Below are 20641 nucleotides of genomic sequence, written 5' to 3'. Positions count from 1 at the left end.
AATCTACTTTTCAAAAGTAAATTGGTATTGGACATCCCACATTCTTTTGCAGCTGGACTCCAAAAGGAGTGATCTTTGCTCCTTTTTTAAAAATGGAGCTCTGAACACTGCTTTGCTACAACCTCCTAAATTCTCTTTCTTCTCTTTGATGGTATTGGTGCATGATTCACTCCTCATCCTGGCCAACAGCACACTCTCTGTGGAAAGCACTCCTTCTCCCCTCACCTCTATCACCCAACCAGTGTCCAAAGCAGGTGTTGCAAAACCTATCAGTAAGATAGTGTTAGTTTTGAAGCTCCTTTGCAGTAAACCATGTCAAGACAGATCAAGCACTTTCCATGGCTCTTCCAGCACCCATCATCTGGCTCAGCAGAACATGCGTACAAATATATCTAGTGTATCAGATGCCACACACATACCTGATGAGCATTAAAGCAAACACCTCCTTCGAACATTGAACTGACCCAAATTACCTTGCTAAACCTACAAAAAATCTTGTAAAGTTTTAATGTCTGCTTCCAAAGCTGCTATGCATCTGGATGTTTTGGTTTCAATATTACTCTGTACACAGATTTTCCCACTTTCAAAACAGGAAATTCACTAGTCCAACAGGTAGCTCATTAGTCTGAGGAGTCTATCCTAAGTTCCTTTGTGTTGGATGCAACTCCCATTGATGTCATTAAAAAGTTTTCTTGAGTAAAGGCTACAGGAATGGGTGTGCACTTAGCCACGTATTTCAAATTAGTCTCTGTTAGTCTCTGTGAGCCATGCTGTAGACATCTGCTCCTTTCTAAAAACATTTCTCAATAGGCAATGGGCGTGATACTGAATGACTAATAAGTTTTTGCTGCAAGCCCTGGATTAAAAGGAATGCTTGCTCTTGGCAGGGAGAAGCATTATGAAACTACAGTATACCATGTCTAATAAGTGGGTGTGCAGAGTATGCTGACCTATCTGTTGAGATAATGCAAGTGGTAACTTCTTCTATGGTAAGAATAAAAACCTACTCCTCTCTTCTCCCCCAGTTTTGCAACCCAACTACCATTTTATTAGATAGCCTCAGTATAAAATGGAACTACACAAGTTTTAGGAAGTGCGAACAATATTAGAAAATATAACTCGAAAAAGCTTAACCATCTGACCAGCAAGAAATTAAAACTGTAACTGTAACTTTTTTTCTATGCATAATACTTATGAGGTACACCTATACACATTTTCTTATCTATACTTTTTGAGTAAAAACACTCCAACTGAGAAATACTTTAGGAGCGACCCTTTTGTCTAATAAATTCTAGAACATTATGCAGAACTAAACAAACAACTTTTTTTTCCCCCAATTAGTGTTACTATATTGTAACAATTGCTGTACATGTGACAGAGGCATGCTGTCAGGGATAATTATTGGGACAATCAAGAAAATAGAGATCACAAAAAAAGGCCTTGTCTTAAATTTTCCATATTTTTTTTACTTTTTAATGATCAACAACAGTTCTGAAAACATCTGCCTGCACGTCATTACAGATACCACCAAAATGTAACACCACCAAAGACGAATCATTTCCAGGGTCTATCAGCAGCATTAAAAAGATCCCTTGTTTCCAAGCTGAACAGGGGTGACAACCGCTGAGTACAGACCATCAAGGCCTGCATCAGAGGAGGGCCACGAAGATGATCAAGGGGCTCAGGAATCAAATCCTAGTAGGTTTACATCAAGACCATCATCCCACAGCTTTGTCCCTGTTCAGAAAAGTGCAGAAAAGGGGGTGAGCAGCTCTACAAAGTTTGTTTCTCCCAACTGTTTGGACTTGCCTGTTCTGGAGACCTTTTAGCAGATTAAAAGTGGCAAGACCTGCTGCAGCCTCTGTCTGACAGGCTAAGTGGTCAGGTCCACAGCAAACCAGTATGAGCAGGAGCTCCAGCCCCACTGTTCCCAATTCTCCTTCTTTAACCAAAAAGCAGCCAGCAGAGGATTTGAGGAGGAAGCCACTGACAGGTGAAGTCCAACCTGGACAGGTCTGCATCACCACCAGTGGAGACAGGACAAGCATGGGCAATGGTGACAGCCAGGGGAACAGCTTGTGGAACAAACCAGTGCCTGGGGATGGGAAAGCAGCAGCAAAGGGAGTGCAGGATGCAGCAGATCTCAGGCACTGGTGATAGAAGGAAATGCAGGCAAAAGATGGTGTGAGAGACAGGAAAAAAGCAAAGTATGAGATCTAAGGACTGCTACAGTCCCTCCACCTCTGTCCGACTTCAAAAGGGTCAGGATATTTTTCACAATGAGATACAGGTAATTAACTAGAATTATTTCTAATTTCTCTCTTTTATTTTTTTTCCTGATCTATCACTTTTTTTTTTTTTTTTTTTTTCTCCCTAATCATTACCAGCAAGACCAGAATTGGGCTCTCTGAATCTTAATGTTTTCAACATTAGGCTTCATCACAGACTTTACACAAAGGTGAATGCAACAGAAGCACCATGCCTTTAAGGACCACACAGCACAGTCTATCCTAGATACCTGGTATTGCAGCAGGAGGTGCATCATCTCTCACAACAATGTGGGAGTATTCTGAAAGTAACAGGGTACAGCCTGGTACCATATCGTTAAATATTAACACAAGCGATAACTGATTTACTCAAAGTGAGCCAACTCTTTCCTGAAATAATTTTAAACATTTGGGGAAGAAAAAAAAAAAAATGAGAGGAAAGAAAGGCATATGTGAAAAAAATCAGAATTTATATTTTATGGTTTGAAACAAAATGTTTTGTATCCAAATCTAAGCTTTCAATTCTTCCAGTTATTTGAAGCAATCAAGTCATTTGCATTCAAACTGGGTTACTTCCATGCCTTTGGAAAACAAAACAAAACAAAGCAAGAAAAACCTTCAACCCACACATGATATACCTCTGAAATAAACAGCGTCTCTCCGGGCCTTCTAATTGCATAGTAGCTAACATCAAATTTGAAGCAGAAACAAGAGCAAGAGTTTATTTATAGAATAGATTAACGGTTACCTAGCTTTAGTCACACTAGTAAACACAATAAAATTTCAGAGCACATTTCTAAGAAAGAAAACAATAAAGCAATGCATTATGTTTCCTACAGCTGAGATCCTGTATGTGCTTTTAGTATGGATGAACTGGCACAATCAATAGGCTCTCACTCTCAATTACCTATTTATTTTTGCTGGCATTTGGTTTTCAGCAACCAGTAACATTACATTCCCTACACAATGAGGTTAAGTGCCTATATTTATCTGCTCATAATATGGAACTTTATTGTAGTTCTCTGCTTACTACTACGCAGAAAGGCCTATCTTCCACCCACTTCAGAGTTACATTTGCTGAAACAAAGTTATCCAGGAAGCAGAAAGAGTTGCTATGGATATAAAACCAATTTAACAGAGGCTGTTGCAAAACCTCTACTAATTCATTTATTTATGGAAAAAAAAAATATATATATATATATATACATCTCCTCTCATTAAATGCAATCTGTATAATTCCTATTATGCAATAAAAATTCATCTGCTCTTCACTTCTTGTATAAACCTTACTTCAGCAAGAAATTCATCAGCACGCAGTCTTATACCTTTTTTATGCCTTGTAATAGAATTTAAAATTAGAGCGGTGAAAAGGAATTCACGATTTGTGCCAACTTTGAGCACACCAGTGTTACAGTCCATCTATAAAACTGAGTATAGCCTTTTCCTGAAAAGGAAATCAAGATTTTCATTTCAGAAATCCAGATTTTGAAATTCTTTCAGAAAAATGTATCTTAAATATTTTCAGTAACTATGTTCATAAAATGAAACAGCTCATGTCAAATCTCAGGAATAAAGGAAACAAAGTATAGAATATAATAGGAGACAAGCCTGTGAAATAGTGAACACATTCCAACTCTGCTCATTACAGGATACTTGTATGTTATACTTGAAAACTATGTGCTTTCAGTGAGGAAATAGCTAATTCTTTTTCAAGCTGGGACAAACTTTACATTTAAAAAAAGAGTTTCGGGGGACAAGTCATAACTAAAAAAAGGAACAGCTAGAATATCCTTTTGCTTTGTTTCAGCAACAGAGCCCTTGCAAACAGATTCTGCATAATGGCAATGACTAGGACTATGTTAGAAGGACAGATGGAGCATACAGAGAGGCAAGAATTTCAGTGCCAAGGATCATTTGAAATTAATGTGGATGCTGTTACCAACAGTATAATTCTACTCTTAGCCTCATGAATTTGTTAACAAATCAATAATTACCAGTCAAACCGCATGTAGTACAAAACAGTTTACATACCTTATACCATCTGGATGTCTATTTACAGAGCTACCAATTTGTTGCTGTACCTAATGCTAAATTCACTACTGCAAGGTGATTTGGCAGAGATAGAGGAATATGAAGAATGCACCCCTCACATGAATGCTCTGAAAGCAGGAATAGATTGCAAAATTATTTAAGCTTGCAAAAGCTGCAACAGCAAAGGAAGAACTTGAGAGGCAAAGAGGCTGGGAGAAGCTGTAGGGGGCATTCTGTCCTCCCTCCACACTCTAGCCAAGACATGTGACCTAAAAAATGTGTTCATAGTCTGATAGCAGCAGTAGCATGTAATGTCCTTGCCTCCATGGGATTTTCTTTGGATAGCATGGGGCTATCTGCAATGAGCATACAACTACCCTAATGCCCAAGATTTTATACTACCTTTTTCAACTGGTTCATAAAAAGAACAGTTCAATTTTCACAGAACTGGTGAGAAATTAGACTTACTGTTGCATGATTTATCTCATTTCTTATTTTACTTAGTTGTTAATTAAGAGATCAATAAGCAGAGATGATTATGCTCATGTTTTCCTCTCCACTACAGAAGTGACCAAGAAATAAATTCACTGCAGGTAAGGATGCAAACATGTAGTCACAGATCGTCCATAATGATGAGCACTACAGGAATCTGTGAAGCCTAATGTTGACATCGATAAGCACAAGGACTACAAGGTCAAGCCGCTAGCAATTTGAGATATGGTGGGCAATATCATGCGCTGTGTTAATCACATGAAGAAAGATTTCAGTAAGACAGTTCAATTCTGTCTTTCTTCTCCAACAAGTCTTCCCACAGAAGTCAGTGGGAACTGACATACATGCAGGGTATGTAATTAGATCTTCAATGCATAACTAAAAATTAAATGTATTTATCTGAAAAATAAGGAAAAAATCTCACAAATGCTTCCTTTAGCATTTCTTGATTCTAGCCATCCAAGGAGCTCAGCATGGAAGAAAATACTCTTCAGTCATGCAAATCTCCCTTTTGAACAGAATTCAAATAGAGGGAAGTTAAACAAATTGATGAGGAAATGAAATAAATATGAACTCTGACCCCTTTCTTAACAAACATGTCTCCAGTGAAATCAGCACAGGAGATGGATTAGCCAGCTGGAAACATGGCTGTAGTTAAGTGTATGATAAATACAGAGTATTAAATGTCCCAGTCTCACAACAAATGAATTAAATTTAATGTGCTATATAATAACATTCTTATCATCAACCAAAAGCTGTACAGAATTGCCTTGAAGTACACAAAACATATAGGTTGGAAGATATGATCTCTTAACCAACTCTTAAATTTTGATAAATTCAAAACCACAGCAGTCTTCTAAATTGGATCCAAAATGGAAATGGGAATGGTCTTTATCCACTTCCACAGAGGAAAAGACAGTGTTCCCCTCTTTTTCCACTCTGTCTCCCTACACAGTCATCAGTTTATGATCAGTAAAAAGTGCCCTCATTTCAGACAGGTGATCTAGAAGTAAAACTGAACCTATCCATGTCATCCAGGTATCAATAACATTACATAAGATAAACATATTTTTCACTGTATGAACTCTTTCTGGGGTTCATTATTTTGCTCTGTGACACATGAACCATTTCCTTGTAAGGGATTTTTGAGCAAGGATGTCCTTAAGGAAGATGCATCCCTTACAGAAAAATGGGTGGGAGAAGCAAGAGACAAGGGGCCACAAGTGTATAATTTTAGTGGAACATGTGAACAATCGAGCTGGACAATGCAAATGGAGGATACAAAGCCAAGAAGCTGAAACGTAACTGGAGAGAGGCACTTGGTTCAAATACTGTGCAGTTCACATCTTACTGCCACAGTAGCCCAAATGGTGTTTGAAGAGCCAGCATTCAGGAAATGCCATTTATCAGCAACACAGACAATCAGTAGAAATTGAGCTAGCTCTCCTTTGCTCTCTTCTCCACCACTAAGTCCAGAAATAAAGATGAGAAAGAGAGATGGGTATTCTATGACAGGCTAAAAGCAATGCAACTCCATATAAATTTGCAGTATTACTCTTGCTTTATATCTGGGGCCAATTAGGCCACACATTTTTCTGAGGTAGGGCCACACATCGTTCTAAGGTAGAGTTAATGAATTCACTGGAGGATTTTCCTCACAATTGCTTTGGTATCTAGCATGGGATAGGAATGCCCAGACTTTTTCTTTGACATTTACCTTCTGATAAGACCATGCTTGCATTATAATAAAGACAGTAGAAATCTCTAACTTATGAGCACTGTCAGGGTCAGCGATATTTAAAGAACGGTGGCATTGCCACCATTCTTTAAAGTAGCTGCATGAGAGAGACCTATCAAAATCCGAGCAGTTTGAAAGTGCCCTTGAAAGAAGAGTAGAAGAAACAAAAAGAAATGAATAAACAAGCAAAATAGTTCAGCCACTGCATGACCAGATAATAAAGATTTGAGTGTTTCCAGATGCAAAGAAGCAAATTCCACATTCAGAAACAGAATCTGTGAAAACTTCCTAAAGATGTCTGTTATTGTAGAAGATACAAATGTATGAGAATTTAGGTACACAGGGAGAAAGCAAGACAGACATAAAACAAAACAAATGGTTGGAAAAAAACAATACAAGGGTTAAAATCCACTCTTTGATGAACTTTGTTGGAACTACTGAACTATTTGAAGGTGTAGCCAAGATTTTACTCAATCAACAGCATTTTCAACTACTCATGTTTTCAAGGCTTTACAGAACTTGTACAAATGTTGCTTATAACTGAAATTTTCTTGTGAAACAACAGATTCAATGACTGCTAGAAAAAGAAACTAAAGCAGACCAAAGCATATAGGACACTGCTTTTAAGGGGGGTCAATACATATGGAGGCACGGTGTATACTGCTTCATTCTTCAGAAACATACAGTGTCACAGTGAACACTACAAGGCTCTCAAGACATGTAATGAGTGACAAATTATCACTCTGAGAAGGAAGCTACACAAAATCAAGAGGAGTGATAGCACCCAAAGAAGCTTCTCATGCAAGACAGGAAAAACATTCACTAGAAGAACAAATTACTTGGAAAAAGAGATTAATCCATTTTACAAAATTAAATGAACTGGACCATTTTTTCCCAGGCTTTTCTTGCCTGCTTACCTAATTATGTAATGTCAGGAGGAAGAAGAAAACCTAAATTATACTCAGCAAGAGAATGAAGGTGCCGGACAGGAATTCGTAACTGTAGACAGTCACAAAACTGTAAATGGTTCTGAATTTCACACACACACACACACACACACACACACACACACACACACACACACACACACACACACACCCCAAACCAAACCAAACCAAACCAAACAACCAACAAAAAACTATAAGGTACATACGCTCCCCCACAGAAATAATTAACTTATATAACCCTAAATGAAATGGTTCCTTTTCCTATTTTGGTAAACACCCCTGGTGTTTACTACTATCACTACTAATTATTAAATGTATTTCAGTGGTGTTTAGACAGCTTACGGCAGGATTAAAGTTCCTTTATTTTTTTGCTTCAGGCATTGTGGTTTACAACAAACAAACAATCAAAAACAAAAACAAACAAACAATACCCACCCCCACTCCCCAATTTTGATTAATTAATCACAAAACACCAAAACACCTGTTCTGCAAAGGAACAAAAACATATACCACAAAACTCAACAAGTATAACAGTAGTAAAAAGAAGTTTTACATAAACATAGTTACATAATTTTTACCTACTTAAAAGTAACATCATAAATCAGAGAAACATCAAAGATTGTTTAGTGGCCACATGCCTACTTGTTACTGCTTGACAGTTACTTTTGGTCTCATGGTTAGATTGTGTCTTGAGGAGAATGAAGGTATGAGTTTATTAAAACCTTAACAGAAGAAGTTACATGTAGAGGAGAAACCTTGAAGACATTTGTGGGAAAGGTGGTGAAGGGGCAGTGGAAGCAACATGATCTTTGGTAAAATGGAAAGCAACATAACATGACTGAAAAGAACAGCAAAACAGCAAAGAAGTATAAAGCTGAGTTACAGAAAAGCTGTAAAAATCCAACTAGTTTCTGTAAAATTTCACTTCTAATGTGAATGTCAGTAACATAAATAGTTCTGACATTGATGGAAATCAAAAATTCTTTTCTAATATCTTTATTTAATGGGAAAGGACTAGGCTAACAGATATCAGAATGATAGCAGGGAATAAAAACTTTACATAGAATAGGACATTAAAATTCAAGTTTCTTCATCTGACTTATCTCCATTCTCAAGCAGAGGAATCTCTTACCCTAAGCTGCCAATTATCTACTTATAGTTTATACTCAGTCTAGGTCCTTATCATCAAGCTGAAATCATAACTAAATTCAGAATACTGGTGGCAGAACTGCCCACACAGTACATGAATCTAGGCTTATGCCCTCCAGCCCACTCCTCTTGTTTCTCATTAGCATACTTTGCTTTTCACAATATTCACAATGATATCAATTTGCAACTTAAAATACCACCTGTGCCAAGCTACATCTGTCACAAGTTCTTATCTGAACAGAAACGTCAGGAAGAGAACAAAGGTCAAACAAGATACTAGGGAAACTGTATGTTATCAGCCTGTCCTGATAGGAGAGCTGAGGTGGAAGTTCAGCAGCTGGGCTGGGACAGGAAAACACTGTGAAAGGGAAGCCAACAGTACCTAGTTTCCTTTTGTCTACTTTCACATACCTCACCACACAGCTAGATGCCAGGACTGACAGAAATCTGTGAATAAAAAAGTGAATGTATGTCTCCTCTGTCAAAGCTGTGTACAGAGTTGTGATGATGGTTTTTACTTTGTGCAAACATGGCCATGGTAATGAAGCCCTGCACTTGTAGCATCTCCCCAGTGTGTGTTCCATATCCACACATTTCATATAGAAGGGGTGGCTGCTTTGTATCACCAGCAAAGAGGAATGGAGTCTGTCCTCTCTGCGTGTCTACGCTGACATCAGAGCTGAGAGGCTTCCCTGTGTTCTCTGAAGGAGATTGCGCTAATGCAATCAATCCCTCACTGCAATGAAGATAGGGGTAATGTGAAGGGAGACATTTCTTGGCTCATTTTCCTTTGTTTTCTTTCCAAAGAAAAGGGACTTGGTCCACAGTCAACCAGTCCTCAATGGAATGGCAAAACACAAAAGAAAACAGAACACCGTGTAAAGTGTTTCTGTCAAATGATTGTTTAGAATGATTTCATGCAGGAACTTCCTTCAAGATTTCTTGCTTGTGATCAGTGTTTCACCATATATCTATACAAATACACACACACACAAATTTACATGCAACAGCAGAGGCTTGAACAATCTTGTTTTCAGTTATGTTACTGCAAATCTAATCCTATTTGTAAATTCATAGCAAAATCCTCCCTGGCTTAACTGAAAGCAGAATCAGAACTTCTAGTAGAAGTTTATGAAGCTCCATGTAGCCAAAACTACGTTTAAGATATGGAAGCAGTAACACAGATCACAAGAGCAAGAACTCATTATCATGGGTCATAACCTTCTAATGAGATTAGTCATTGATGCAAGAACTGATCAAGACACACCTATCTACAATTAGTAGCTTAGTAAGATTAGTAAGAAATGCATGGTAACAACAGCACCAAAAAATAAAATAAAATAAAATAAAAAAAAGGAACTTCTTGTGATGACTGTACTGGTGATATCCCAGGTGGCTAGCCTAGGTACCAAGACAAAGATGTTTAACTAGTGTATGCTGCATACAGGATAATTTACACTACCGTTCAGGTTACCATCTAAGCTACATTTGTTCCTGTTTCAGGATCACTGATTCAAATTCTTGAGATTTCTCATTTATATCTACCATGTACTGTGCATTTTTATACATAGACACTAGGCATGTAGCTGTATTTATATTTATCCTTCACATTTATCAAATTCTCTGTTCCAGTCATTTCTCAGTCTCCACGTACTTTGCAGATCATTGTCTGTCTGACAAATTTTAAGAAGCCAGGCAAAGAATAGATAAGCTATCAGCACTGCTTACATCTTCCTGAAATAACCAAAACTTTATGAGTAACTTTTCATTCTTATTATTTTTCCATAGGAAAATATGTAATTTCATTTTTCGCTGCATAGCATGGACTCTGTATGACTTGGAAGATAAGGAAAGGAGGAAACACCCTCTCACAGGATGTCAGAAAGGAGTGCCTTCCATCGTGACTCCACAATTGTTAGGAAAATGTTGCATGACACAAAATTCAGAGACTGTTGCCAGGCCTCAGAATCTCCACAATGGAGTATTGAAGGACAAGCAGCTGTGGCTAAAGCTTGACAATGGGTTCACTGGTCCTAATCCCAGATAGACGGACAGAGTTAAAAAGAACATGGGCTAGGATGGAAGGGAAGGACCTCCTCGAGGAACTGAGTGTGCAAGTCACTCCATTTTTCAATGGAAAAAGAATTGTGCCAATGTGAGTGTTTTCCAGCTCTGGCTGAATGCCATTTCCCCTTGAGTCATCCCTGCTGACACAGAAATATAGCTTAAGCCCCCACACAAATTTTGGCGGTGCTTTAAAAAGGCCTGGCCTGAATAGTTGAACAGAGGAGTCTGCCCAACCTTCTATGGTATTGACCATGATGGTGAGTAGAGTAAGAAGGAAAGAGTAGGACTGTTGCCCAGGTCAGTAGCCTCAGCTTGGAAGCCTGGTAAGGACTTTATAGAAGACACCTGAGGTGTGTTGGGGTGACAGGGTGCTGGATGCAATACAGTTTAAAACTTCTCCCCTTACTACAAGCCAGAATTCACAACTGGAAGAAAAAGCCACATTCTAGTCTGACAAGAAAAAAGCATAGTAAGATTTATGTTCCAGCTACAGCAAATATTTTCCTTATGTCTGCTACTGACTACATTGTACTATGCCATAATTGGGAGCCAAACTACAGATACTCTCTACTCACTGGGAACATCATGAAAGTCTGTTTAACACAGTGCATGAAATATAGAGAGTTTTCAAGTTCCGAATATTTTTGCCACAGAGGCAATGGCGGGCCATAAAAAACATGAAGCCATAAAAACTGCCTACATTGGCCTAATTCTGACATCTGACTGACCAGCACATGTAGACTGCTGTCTGTCATTCAGGACTTCATTTGTTCCTCTCTCTGCTTTTCTGTTGCATAATAGTTGTCTTTCTTGGAATGAAATGTTCAATTAACAAGCATGAGCTTTTCAGAATGGACTCTTGGAAAATTTCTTGACTAATAAAATATAAAATGGACTCTGTGATAACTTCGCTATTAGTCATTTGCATATAAGTTTGTATATGTCATATTGCCATATCTACTACACAGGATACAGTTCCCTGTATACTGCAGTATAAAGCTCCAAGCTGGTGATAACCAGGCTAGTTTGTCATTTTTTTAAAAATTATTTTTCAGCGCTAACATCAATAGTGTGTGGTGTGTCTCTTTCTCATTCTACTGCAATTCAAGGACATTTCTGGATTTATGGATGAGTGTCTTTACCAGCCTATAATGTCTCATCTTTGTGTCAGATGGTTTATCTACTATTTCAGATACAAAACCGTTTAATACTGTGTAAGAAAACTTTGGACTGTTAATACCTAATTGTAACAGAAATAACTCACCAGCTAGAAGGAAAGGAAAGGAAAGGAAAGGAAAGGAAAGGAAAGGAAAGGAAAGGAAAGGAAAGGAAAGGAAAGGAAAGGAAAGGAAAGGAAAGGAAAGGAAAGGAAAGGAAAGGAAAGGAAAGGAAAGGAAAGGACAAAAAACCCACCACTAGCTTTTATTCTAATACGCATGTACTTAACATAAATTTGACTCCTCTAAGACCTTTGATTCAGGTTTGTGCTAAAGGCAGAATATCAGTTGAGAAGTACCATTGAACTGAGAGCAACACCTAATTTTATACACCCGCTAGCAACACTGTTACACAAAATTTTTCACAGAACCTCAGGTGCTGTAGTTGAATGTAGGTAGCTAAATGAATGATAAAATCTCCACCTCGCCTTCCCTTACGTGATTCATAAAAGGCCTTGTACAGTCTTTATCTCACAGTCTTAGAACATATGACTACCACAGCTGCCTTTCAATAGCACCCAGGATAATCTCCATATTTTTTTTTTCTTTTCAGGATTGAGGTTATTTTAATTAAAGCAATAATAGAAATATAAGGAATTATTGATTAACCATTCAAAGCCTTTGATATCTGTGTGGTTGATTCTCTGTATCTAGAGGAGAACATTTTGGAAAAAGAAAGATTTCACTGTAGAAATTGCTCTGCTCAAGGTGAATAACAAATGTGTGAGCTGTTGTTTTATATCGTATTTGTATCAAATCATAGTGTGATATTTTTCTTAGTCTAAGATCAGGCTCCCTGAAGTAAACATAAGCATCAAAAGTTTAATATTGTCTGACATGAAAATGGGTTTCATAGTTTCATCTTTTTATCAAAAAAAACAAGACCTTGATCCTTTCTGCCTGAAGTTATACAGAATTAAGCTGTTGAGAACAATAGAAATATACCAGGTACCCATCTCAGTTAGTAATAACTGATTTTCCTTAATTTTGGTGCTTATTTTGCAGCAGAACCCCAAACTTGCTATCTGTCAGGGGCAGTACCTGTCTGTGTTCAGTCATACTGGCACCTTTAAGAAAAATGTCAGTTAGCTCTCCCAGAAGTTAACCACCCTTCTAATTGCACGTTGCAACTCCTAGAATTATGTACAGAGATAAATATTTCTAGTATCACTACTGTCACTTGAAAAGACATTTCCCTAAGAACAACAGATCTGACCCTCCACTCTGATAAAACTGCTTTGTATCTTTCTGTTTCAGTAGAAAGGTAAAGTTAACTGGCCCAGGTTCTGGTTCCAAATACATTTCTTCGGCATGAGTAAAGGCTCAAGATGTCCCTGTCCCTGTTTTTTTTTTTTCTTTTTTTTTGTTTTTTTCTCCAGCTGCACCATTTCTGTAAAAACTTGTGGGCTGCTTAAACCAGCTTATTCAGCATTGCCACTTAACCTAAAGCTTCAGCTTTGCATATTTCCAGACAGTTTTGGACAGTTCAAGATGATGTACTTCATCATAGCATAAGTTCTGCAAAGCAATATACCAAGTCTGAGTATCCAGTGTCCATTAGAGAGCTGCAGACCTTGCTTTAACAGTGGTACTTGCTTGAGTAAAATGCTGCATGCCAAGTCAGTAGAAGCTCAGCTTGAACTCAGAAGTTTGTCTGCCACACACAGTACAATTTTAAATGTAAATTTTGTCTGAGCACAGATGAAATGTTAGACTTTGATAGAACAAAAAATGACAAAACATAAGAAGCAGGTCCACTGAAACTTTTTCTGACCTTTCTTTTTTTATTCAGAGATACCAGCTGCAAAGCACTGCTTTCATATTAATTCATTATATATTGAAAATATGCAAGCCATCTGTTTCAAAACATTAAGTGACTAGCTCAAACTTCCCAAAGAAAAGAAAATTCACTAGAACTTTTCTATTGTACACAGCTGTTACTAACATAAGCTGATTCACTGTGTTTCCATGTCAGTCTCTACGAAGTAGTTCGTAGAATGAAGCACACTGTATTGTAAAAATGATGATCCTGAACTAATAAGAATTTCTACCCACAACCTGAGCCCAGATAACCAAGTGTCTCATTCACATTAGTAAAATATTAACAAAGGTCATCGGTTGTCATAGTAAAATGAGCAGTTGCACTGAACGTAATTTCATTTATGGAGGTTCAGAAAATTGACATAATGACTGAGAGAACATATAAATAACCAGAATACAGCATTTCAGACCAAAGGCAGCAACGTCTCTGAAGGGAGCATTGTATAGGTTAAGTTCATCTAGAGGCACAGCAGAAACTGGATTTTGCAAAATAAACTGAGAAGCTTCTTTTTAGAAAACATTTCTGAGAACGTCTGAGAGATTTTTTACCTCTGCCTTTAGCTGTGTTTGCAATTTCTTTAAAAAAAACATGTGCACTGGAGGCTGTGCTAAGTGCCTAGGAATCACTCTTATCCCTTTGGCTGTGCTATGTACACTTGCTAACATTTTGCTGTTCTTCCCTGGAGGAAAAGTGGTCGAAAACAATCAAAATATTACAGATGAGGTTTGGTACTTCGGAGGGATCTTGGGATCTGGTGTATTGGTGAGTATATAAATTCAGATATTACAGTCTTTTTTGTACCACCTAAACCATGACTTTGCATTGTTGAATTTTCTCAAATGCAGGCTCCAACACTGCAAATTCTTCTTTGATAAGCAAATAAGTTAAAAGTCACCCAACAGTTTAGCAATAAGTTACTTAGTTTAGTGTTAAGGAAATAAAGACATCGAACTATTGTATTTAAAAGCAATTGTAATTATAATTCATCCCAACTCAAACTGTATTTCTGCCTTTGGTAGATGATCTTTCCTGCTTTGGTGTTTTTGGGCCTTAAGAATAATGATTGCTGTGGATGCTGTGGTAATGAGAGCTGTGGAAAGAGGTTTGCGGTAAGTGAGAAGAAATGTGGCAAAAAAGTAAAAAATGTATTGTTATCAATAAGAATATATATATCTTCTGCTCGCAATCATTGAGAGACTAGACAGATGTTCCCAAACTGTAAGATGCAAAGCCTTGTCATTTGGCTGAGTGCTTAAAGGTATAAATAGCAGATTGTCAAAATTGTGTTCTACCTTTAATGTTGTGTCACAGGTACCAAATCTGTACTGCCTTGATATATTTAGCAATCACAACATACTAACAGTTGTGATCACAATTAAAATGAATTTCTGAAAGATCTGCACTTGGTTTTGCACAGCATAACAGTTCTCTCTTTAGCCATTTTTTTGCTGGCAGTTTTAAAAATTACTTTGACAGTTGTGCATTATATTCCCAGCTGACTGCAGGGTCATGCAGAAGGCTGTGAATATCTTAGGTTCATAGGAAACTTCAGGTTGGAACAAGCCTTGGGAATTCACCTAACTCAACATCCTGCTTAAAGCAGTCAGCCCTAAACCAGGCTCCACTTTGAACTTACAGTTTCCTTTCACACCGCAAGTGAAAATTTTCAAATGCCTTTAGCCACTAGTAAACAACTCAAGCATGTTATTTAAAAGATGAGATTAGATATAAAATAGGCATATTTCTCCTAGAAAGTCTGTCCTTCTGCGATAAATTGTTTGGCACAAGTAGAACATTACATTCTTTTATAAAGGAACAGATTTTCACTTAAAAAAAAATGGAACAAGAGTCATGGCTGTGAGATTAACAAAGAGCCTAAATTCCCTATGGTGCTGTCTTCCTGCAATCCCAAGAGCAGGTGAAACTTTTTAGTAAAAAAAATGGAGGCACATATTTCTCTTTATCACACTGCATTACCAACTTTCTGTCAGCAGTGAACAAAGCTTAGCTTTCAAGACCGCATATAACTCAGCATCTAAGACACCACTAATGTTTTGCTGCCAGACTTCCACTCACCACCCTGCAGTTCAGAAATTCAGATGAACTTGGAGAACATCTATAGAGACAGAGGTGACCCTCTGAGCTGTGTGTGCTCTCCGCCTGTGGTCATGCTGGCACATGTAAGATAAAGCATATGTAAGGATATTGCTGTCCATACAGCAACCTCCATTCTGCAGTGCTGTACCTTGCTGATGAATCCTGCTAGTGTTGTAGCTGACTGAGAGACTGGGAATATTAGTACAGTCACAACACTGTATTAAGAGTCCTGGTGGCCTTACCACAGCATGACTGAGAACTGAACTTGCTCTTGTGTTTTAGCAGAAGTATCATTACTATGATGTCTACTACATTAATATAATTTTTGTTAGCCTCATCAGATATGCCAACTCAAAAATGCATGCCTGTCCATGTTCATGAACCGTTTGGACAACTCCCTCATTAATATCCTTTAACTGCCAGTTAGCCCTAAAGTGGTCAGGCAGTTGGACTTGATGATCTTTGAAGGTCCTTTTCAGCTGAATGGTTCTGTTCTGTTCTATCTCAACACTCACAAAAGATCCTTGTGATGACATCTGTATAAGCACTCAGAGACTGGAAAGTGCATTTTTTTTTTCCCCCGCCTATATCACTTTGATCCAATAAAAGATATCCCCTGTAACTACAAACTATTATGGCTACCTCTATCTACAAAAAATTAAGGTTTGAATTTTAAGTGCTTAAAATTAAAGTAGGGCATTTGGGATATATTTGGACAATTTGCTTACGTATTACTGTATGTGAGAATGTACTAATGGAAAGCCAGAAAAATAAGGAGAGCCTTCTATTAATTCCAATTGCAGTACTAGAGCTAATGGCGATAAGTACCTGTGAGAAGATAAATACACTAATATGAAACCTGAAGGGAAGACTCGAGAAGGAAATACAATTACTTGGTCCAAATATGACCAAGATACCAAAGTTAACTTGTAAAGGGTACTGTAGATATACTTTTTTAATGTTTTAAGTGGTCCAGTACTTCAGTCTTGCTTATAATCTTCTGTGAAAGACTACTACTTCAGTGAAACACTGTACCTTGAACAAAGAAAAATCTTCGATACATACTGTATAAACGCGAAGAGTGCCATCTACTGTGTAGATACCAGCTCCATGAATCTTCAGGCAAATAGTGCCCTCACGTAACTCTTTCAAAACTTCTAAATACCAGTGCCGGTATACATTATATATTTATAATGCAAATGCAAACTAAAACATTTCAGCTGTTCAGCAGCTGACTGTTTTGACCATTAAGAGCTGAGCTTAGAGAATATACCTTTACATTAATAGGGCACATTTAATTGTTTGAATGAGAATAAAAATAACACCATTTTTCTCTGTCAGATGTTTTCCTCTATAATATTTGCTGCAGTTGGAGTTCTGGGAGCTGGATATTGCTTTGTTGTGTCAGCAGTAGCCCTAAACAGAGGCCCTAAATGTAATGATGGAAACCAGTGGCTCTATCCGTTCCAGGACGGGTAAGACATGAAAACAGGGAATAAATAAATAAATAAATAAGATTTAACTTTGTGATACTTTGTGATATTGTTAAACTTCCAAATCTATTGTATAACAATAGGAATTTTACTATTAATCTAAAACAGATGCTCTTTGAAGACCCAGAAATGTACAGCAATACTAATTAAGGGACAAGAACAGATGTGTAAAGAATAATAAGACCAATCAAAACTACTGAGTTTCAAAGGAGCCAGTAAAGAGTACAGCCCTCTAGTTTATTCTTGGGATTATAAACAGTATTCGAGGATAAATTCAGTCCACTTGATTAACAGTGACATCTTTTATTGTAATACAATGTTTTTCAAGTAATTGTTTATGCCATTTTTTATCTTGGTTATGGAATTTCAAAGTTGTCTCTTCCTCCCACTACAAGTAAAACGTTTGCTATCATTTATATTTATCACGTCCACAGAGATGGCATGAATGACAAAATCTAATGCTGTAACCAAATAAAAGCCCGGGGTTTCTGCCAAAGGGGGAATTACAGAAGATGCCATATTCCTAGGGAAACCCTACGATTCTTCCATGTTTTGTAGGTCCATTTAATGCACCACTAGATGTCAGCACTGCTTCGTGCAATAGCAGAACTAAACCGACAGTAGGAAAGCCACTTGACTTCAGACAAGATACTAGTAGGGATGAACATCATTTTGGCACATACTTGGCTATGGTTTGGTAATGTCTTCCTCCCAAAATACCACGAACGATTAGATTGTATCTAGCATATTATTATCTTTGATTGTACCTTCTCTTTTCAAATCAATTACTTCAAAGGATCTAAAAACTACAACAAAATAATGTTCTAAACAAAATGTACTTGTGCTGTAATGTGAATACTTTTTTACAATACTGAAGGTAACAGAACTTCAGTCACATGTTACAAGAGCCACAGCTTGTCAGCCATAACAGGTCACCTCTTTGGGAGCTAACATCATCTCCATAACTGTCTTGTTTCCCTTCTGCACAGGAATTATCTAGGTAACCACACAATATGGGCTACGTGTAAGTCACCTGAAACTATAGTTCCTTGGCACCTGACCCTCTTCGCCTTGCTGCTAGTGATGAGTGGGATCCAAGCAGTGCTCTGCGGTATTCAGGTTGTGAACGGACTCTTTGGAACAATCTGTGGGGACTGCAAATGCTGCGGATGTTGTGGGGTGAGCAACTGATGTTTTTCTTTCATTATTTTGTGTCCTGATAACAGCTATATATGCACTTGACTGGCTGACAGTTTGAAAAACTAAACGAGCCTTCATTCAGCACCGTGATCATGTTTTCCAAAGTACAGTTAAAACCTTACAGTGCTGTCAGGTGGCGAAAATATGATCTCAGTCCTTATTTGTGGGGTTTATCTGACAGCTTCCTGTAGCCACTGGAAAATAATAAAATCCTTTGGAAGTCACAAGAACATTACCCACTAAATAACCTCCATATTTTTGATCTTCCAGGGAGATGGAACTGTCTAAATAATATGAATAGTGCAGAGAACCTTCTCCTCTTGGGACGCTCCCATCTGAAACTGCTCTGGAGAGCAGCCCTCAAGATGTGTTGCCTCTGGCTAAGAAGATCAGAATGAAGGCCACTTCGCTCCACTGAAGTTACGAAGCCCTGACTTCCCTTCTAGCTAGCCTTCCTGAAACCCCTCTTCATGGAATAAAATAAGTGAAATTCAACTCTTACAATCATATTTATTTTTGTTAAACAGCTTCTATTTAATATTTTGCCTGAAAATACTCTCTTTTTATTTTTCTCTCCTGAATCAGATTTCTAACTTTGGATCACAAAACAGTGCTGGTACGAGTTCAGTTGTTATACAATTTCATCTAATTTCTTTTGAGATTTATCAAATGGCAATGTCACAAACAACTGTAACTTCTCATGATTATGTTTATGTACATGGAAAAGCAAGGACTTCTCTCTTCCAAACTGCTATAATTAAAACGCTTTTTATAAAGAGACTGTTACAAAAAAGATTCATTACTGTCATGGTGAGGTCTCTTTTCTTAACTGTATCTCACTGATGGGTGTATTTAGCAGCACAACTGTGCCTGTAAGCATATGGTCAAAGCAATAGGCTGAAGAATAGACCGCTGTGGATCTCTAGTTGGCAGCATTATGAACGAGCTTGGACACCACTGTACCCAGCTTCAGGAATTCATTGAGAAAGGCCAATGCACAGCCATTTCTTAGCATGACAGGGTTCTGACTTCTTCCAGCATTTTATTTCTCTGATCCATGATCAATTTTCCTGCTGTCACCCTTGAAGGAGGAAATATAACAACACAGCATGACTGTAGAAGATGAAACTGAAAACTGAGAGTATAAGGAAATTTTGTAGAGAGACTTTCCCAGAGTACTTCCACAGACTGGAATTCTTTGTATTCCAGGGACATCCTGAGAAAAAGGTTCCATCTCTGTATTTAACTCTTCTTGACAAATTTCTTCTCCACAAAGCTGTCCAGTTGTTTCCTGAATCGCAATATCCCTTCCATAGCTGAACTTCATGTTGTGGGAAGAACCTCCTTTGTTCTGACTCTGCTGTCCGCTTATTTCATTTACTGCCTCCTAGTTCTTGTCTGCAAGAAAGAGTATACATCTTCCCCAAGACACCTAATTTCACAGGTTCTCTCATATCTCCTCTTAGTTGTCTCTTTCTTACCCTGAGCAAAGTTGGTTTATTTATCCAATCATACAGAAGTTGTTTCACTTTAAAAATTTTTTTTTTTAATACATATTTTTTTAATCTTTCCCCATTATACTCTGAGATAGAAGGGACAGAGCAGCAGCATTTCTGGTAGTCATACTGCCCTAGCAAATTTATTCCATTCTTTTTAGAAAGAACTATTCTTTTAAAACTTAAAAGAGAAAAACATTTCCTTGAGAAATCAAGAAGAAAATATGGGGACTGAAGAAGACACATATTTTTTCCCTAAAATTTCCTCCTGCAATAATAATTCTGTGCCCTGTGCTCAGGGAAAAAAAAAAAAAGTTTTTCATGCATTCTCTATCTATGCTAGAGATGTACAAAGAACTTCAAGGATTTAAAAGCAGTAAAAGGTGGTGAACATTACGCACAAATGCTAAATAGCTAGATATATACAAAGAGTTACATTAATAAAGGCAAGGGGGCCTTAATGATACATTGTGCAGGATGATTAAAAAAAACCACAAACTCTTTAGAAACAGCTGTCTCTCCCACCTGTTCTACTGCATTGCTAGGGAATTTGAGAGTACACTTTATATCACCACCCACTGATGCAACCATCTTACATTTACTCTTTCATCTGTGGTTAGCAGCT

General features: G+C 37.7%; 1 protein-coding gene across 1 annotated transcript; it reads left to right on the top strand.

The window, feature by feature from the left end:
• The first annotated feature begins 14080 nt into the window (after window positions 1–14080).
• On the top strand, window positions 14081–18511 carry TM4SF4 (transmembrane 4 L six family member 4). The gene is made up of 4 exons (XM_040567321.1): window positions 14081–14492; window positions 14750–14839; window positions 17169–17302; window positions 18310–18511. Exons 1-4 carry the CDS (start codon window positions 14319–14321, stop codon window positions 18509–18511), a joined length of 600 nt encoding a protein of 199 aa, XP_040423255.1. The 5' UTR covers window positions 14081–14318.
• The last annotated feature ends 2130 nt before the right edge of the window (window positions 18512–20641 follow it).

Source organism: Cygnus olor, chromosome 9, assembly GCF_009769625.2.
Source record: "Cygnus olor isolate bCygOlo1 chromosome 9, bCygOlo1.pri.v2, whole genome shotgun sequence".
Lineage (NCBI taxonomy): Eukaryota > Metazoa > Chordata > Aves > Anseriformes > Anatidae > Cygnus > Cygnus olor.
The sequence above is the reverse complement of the archived record's forward strand: the minus strand, read 5'-3'. Positions and strand labels throughout refer to the sequence as shown.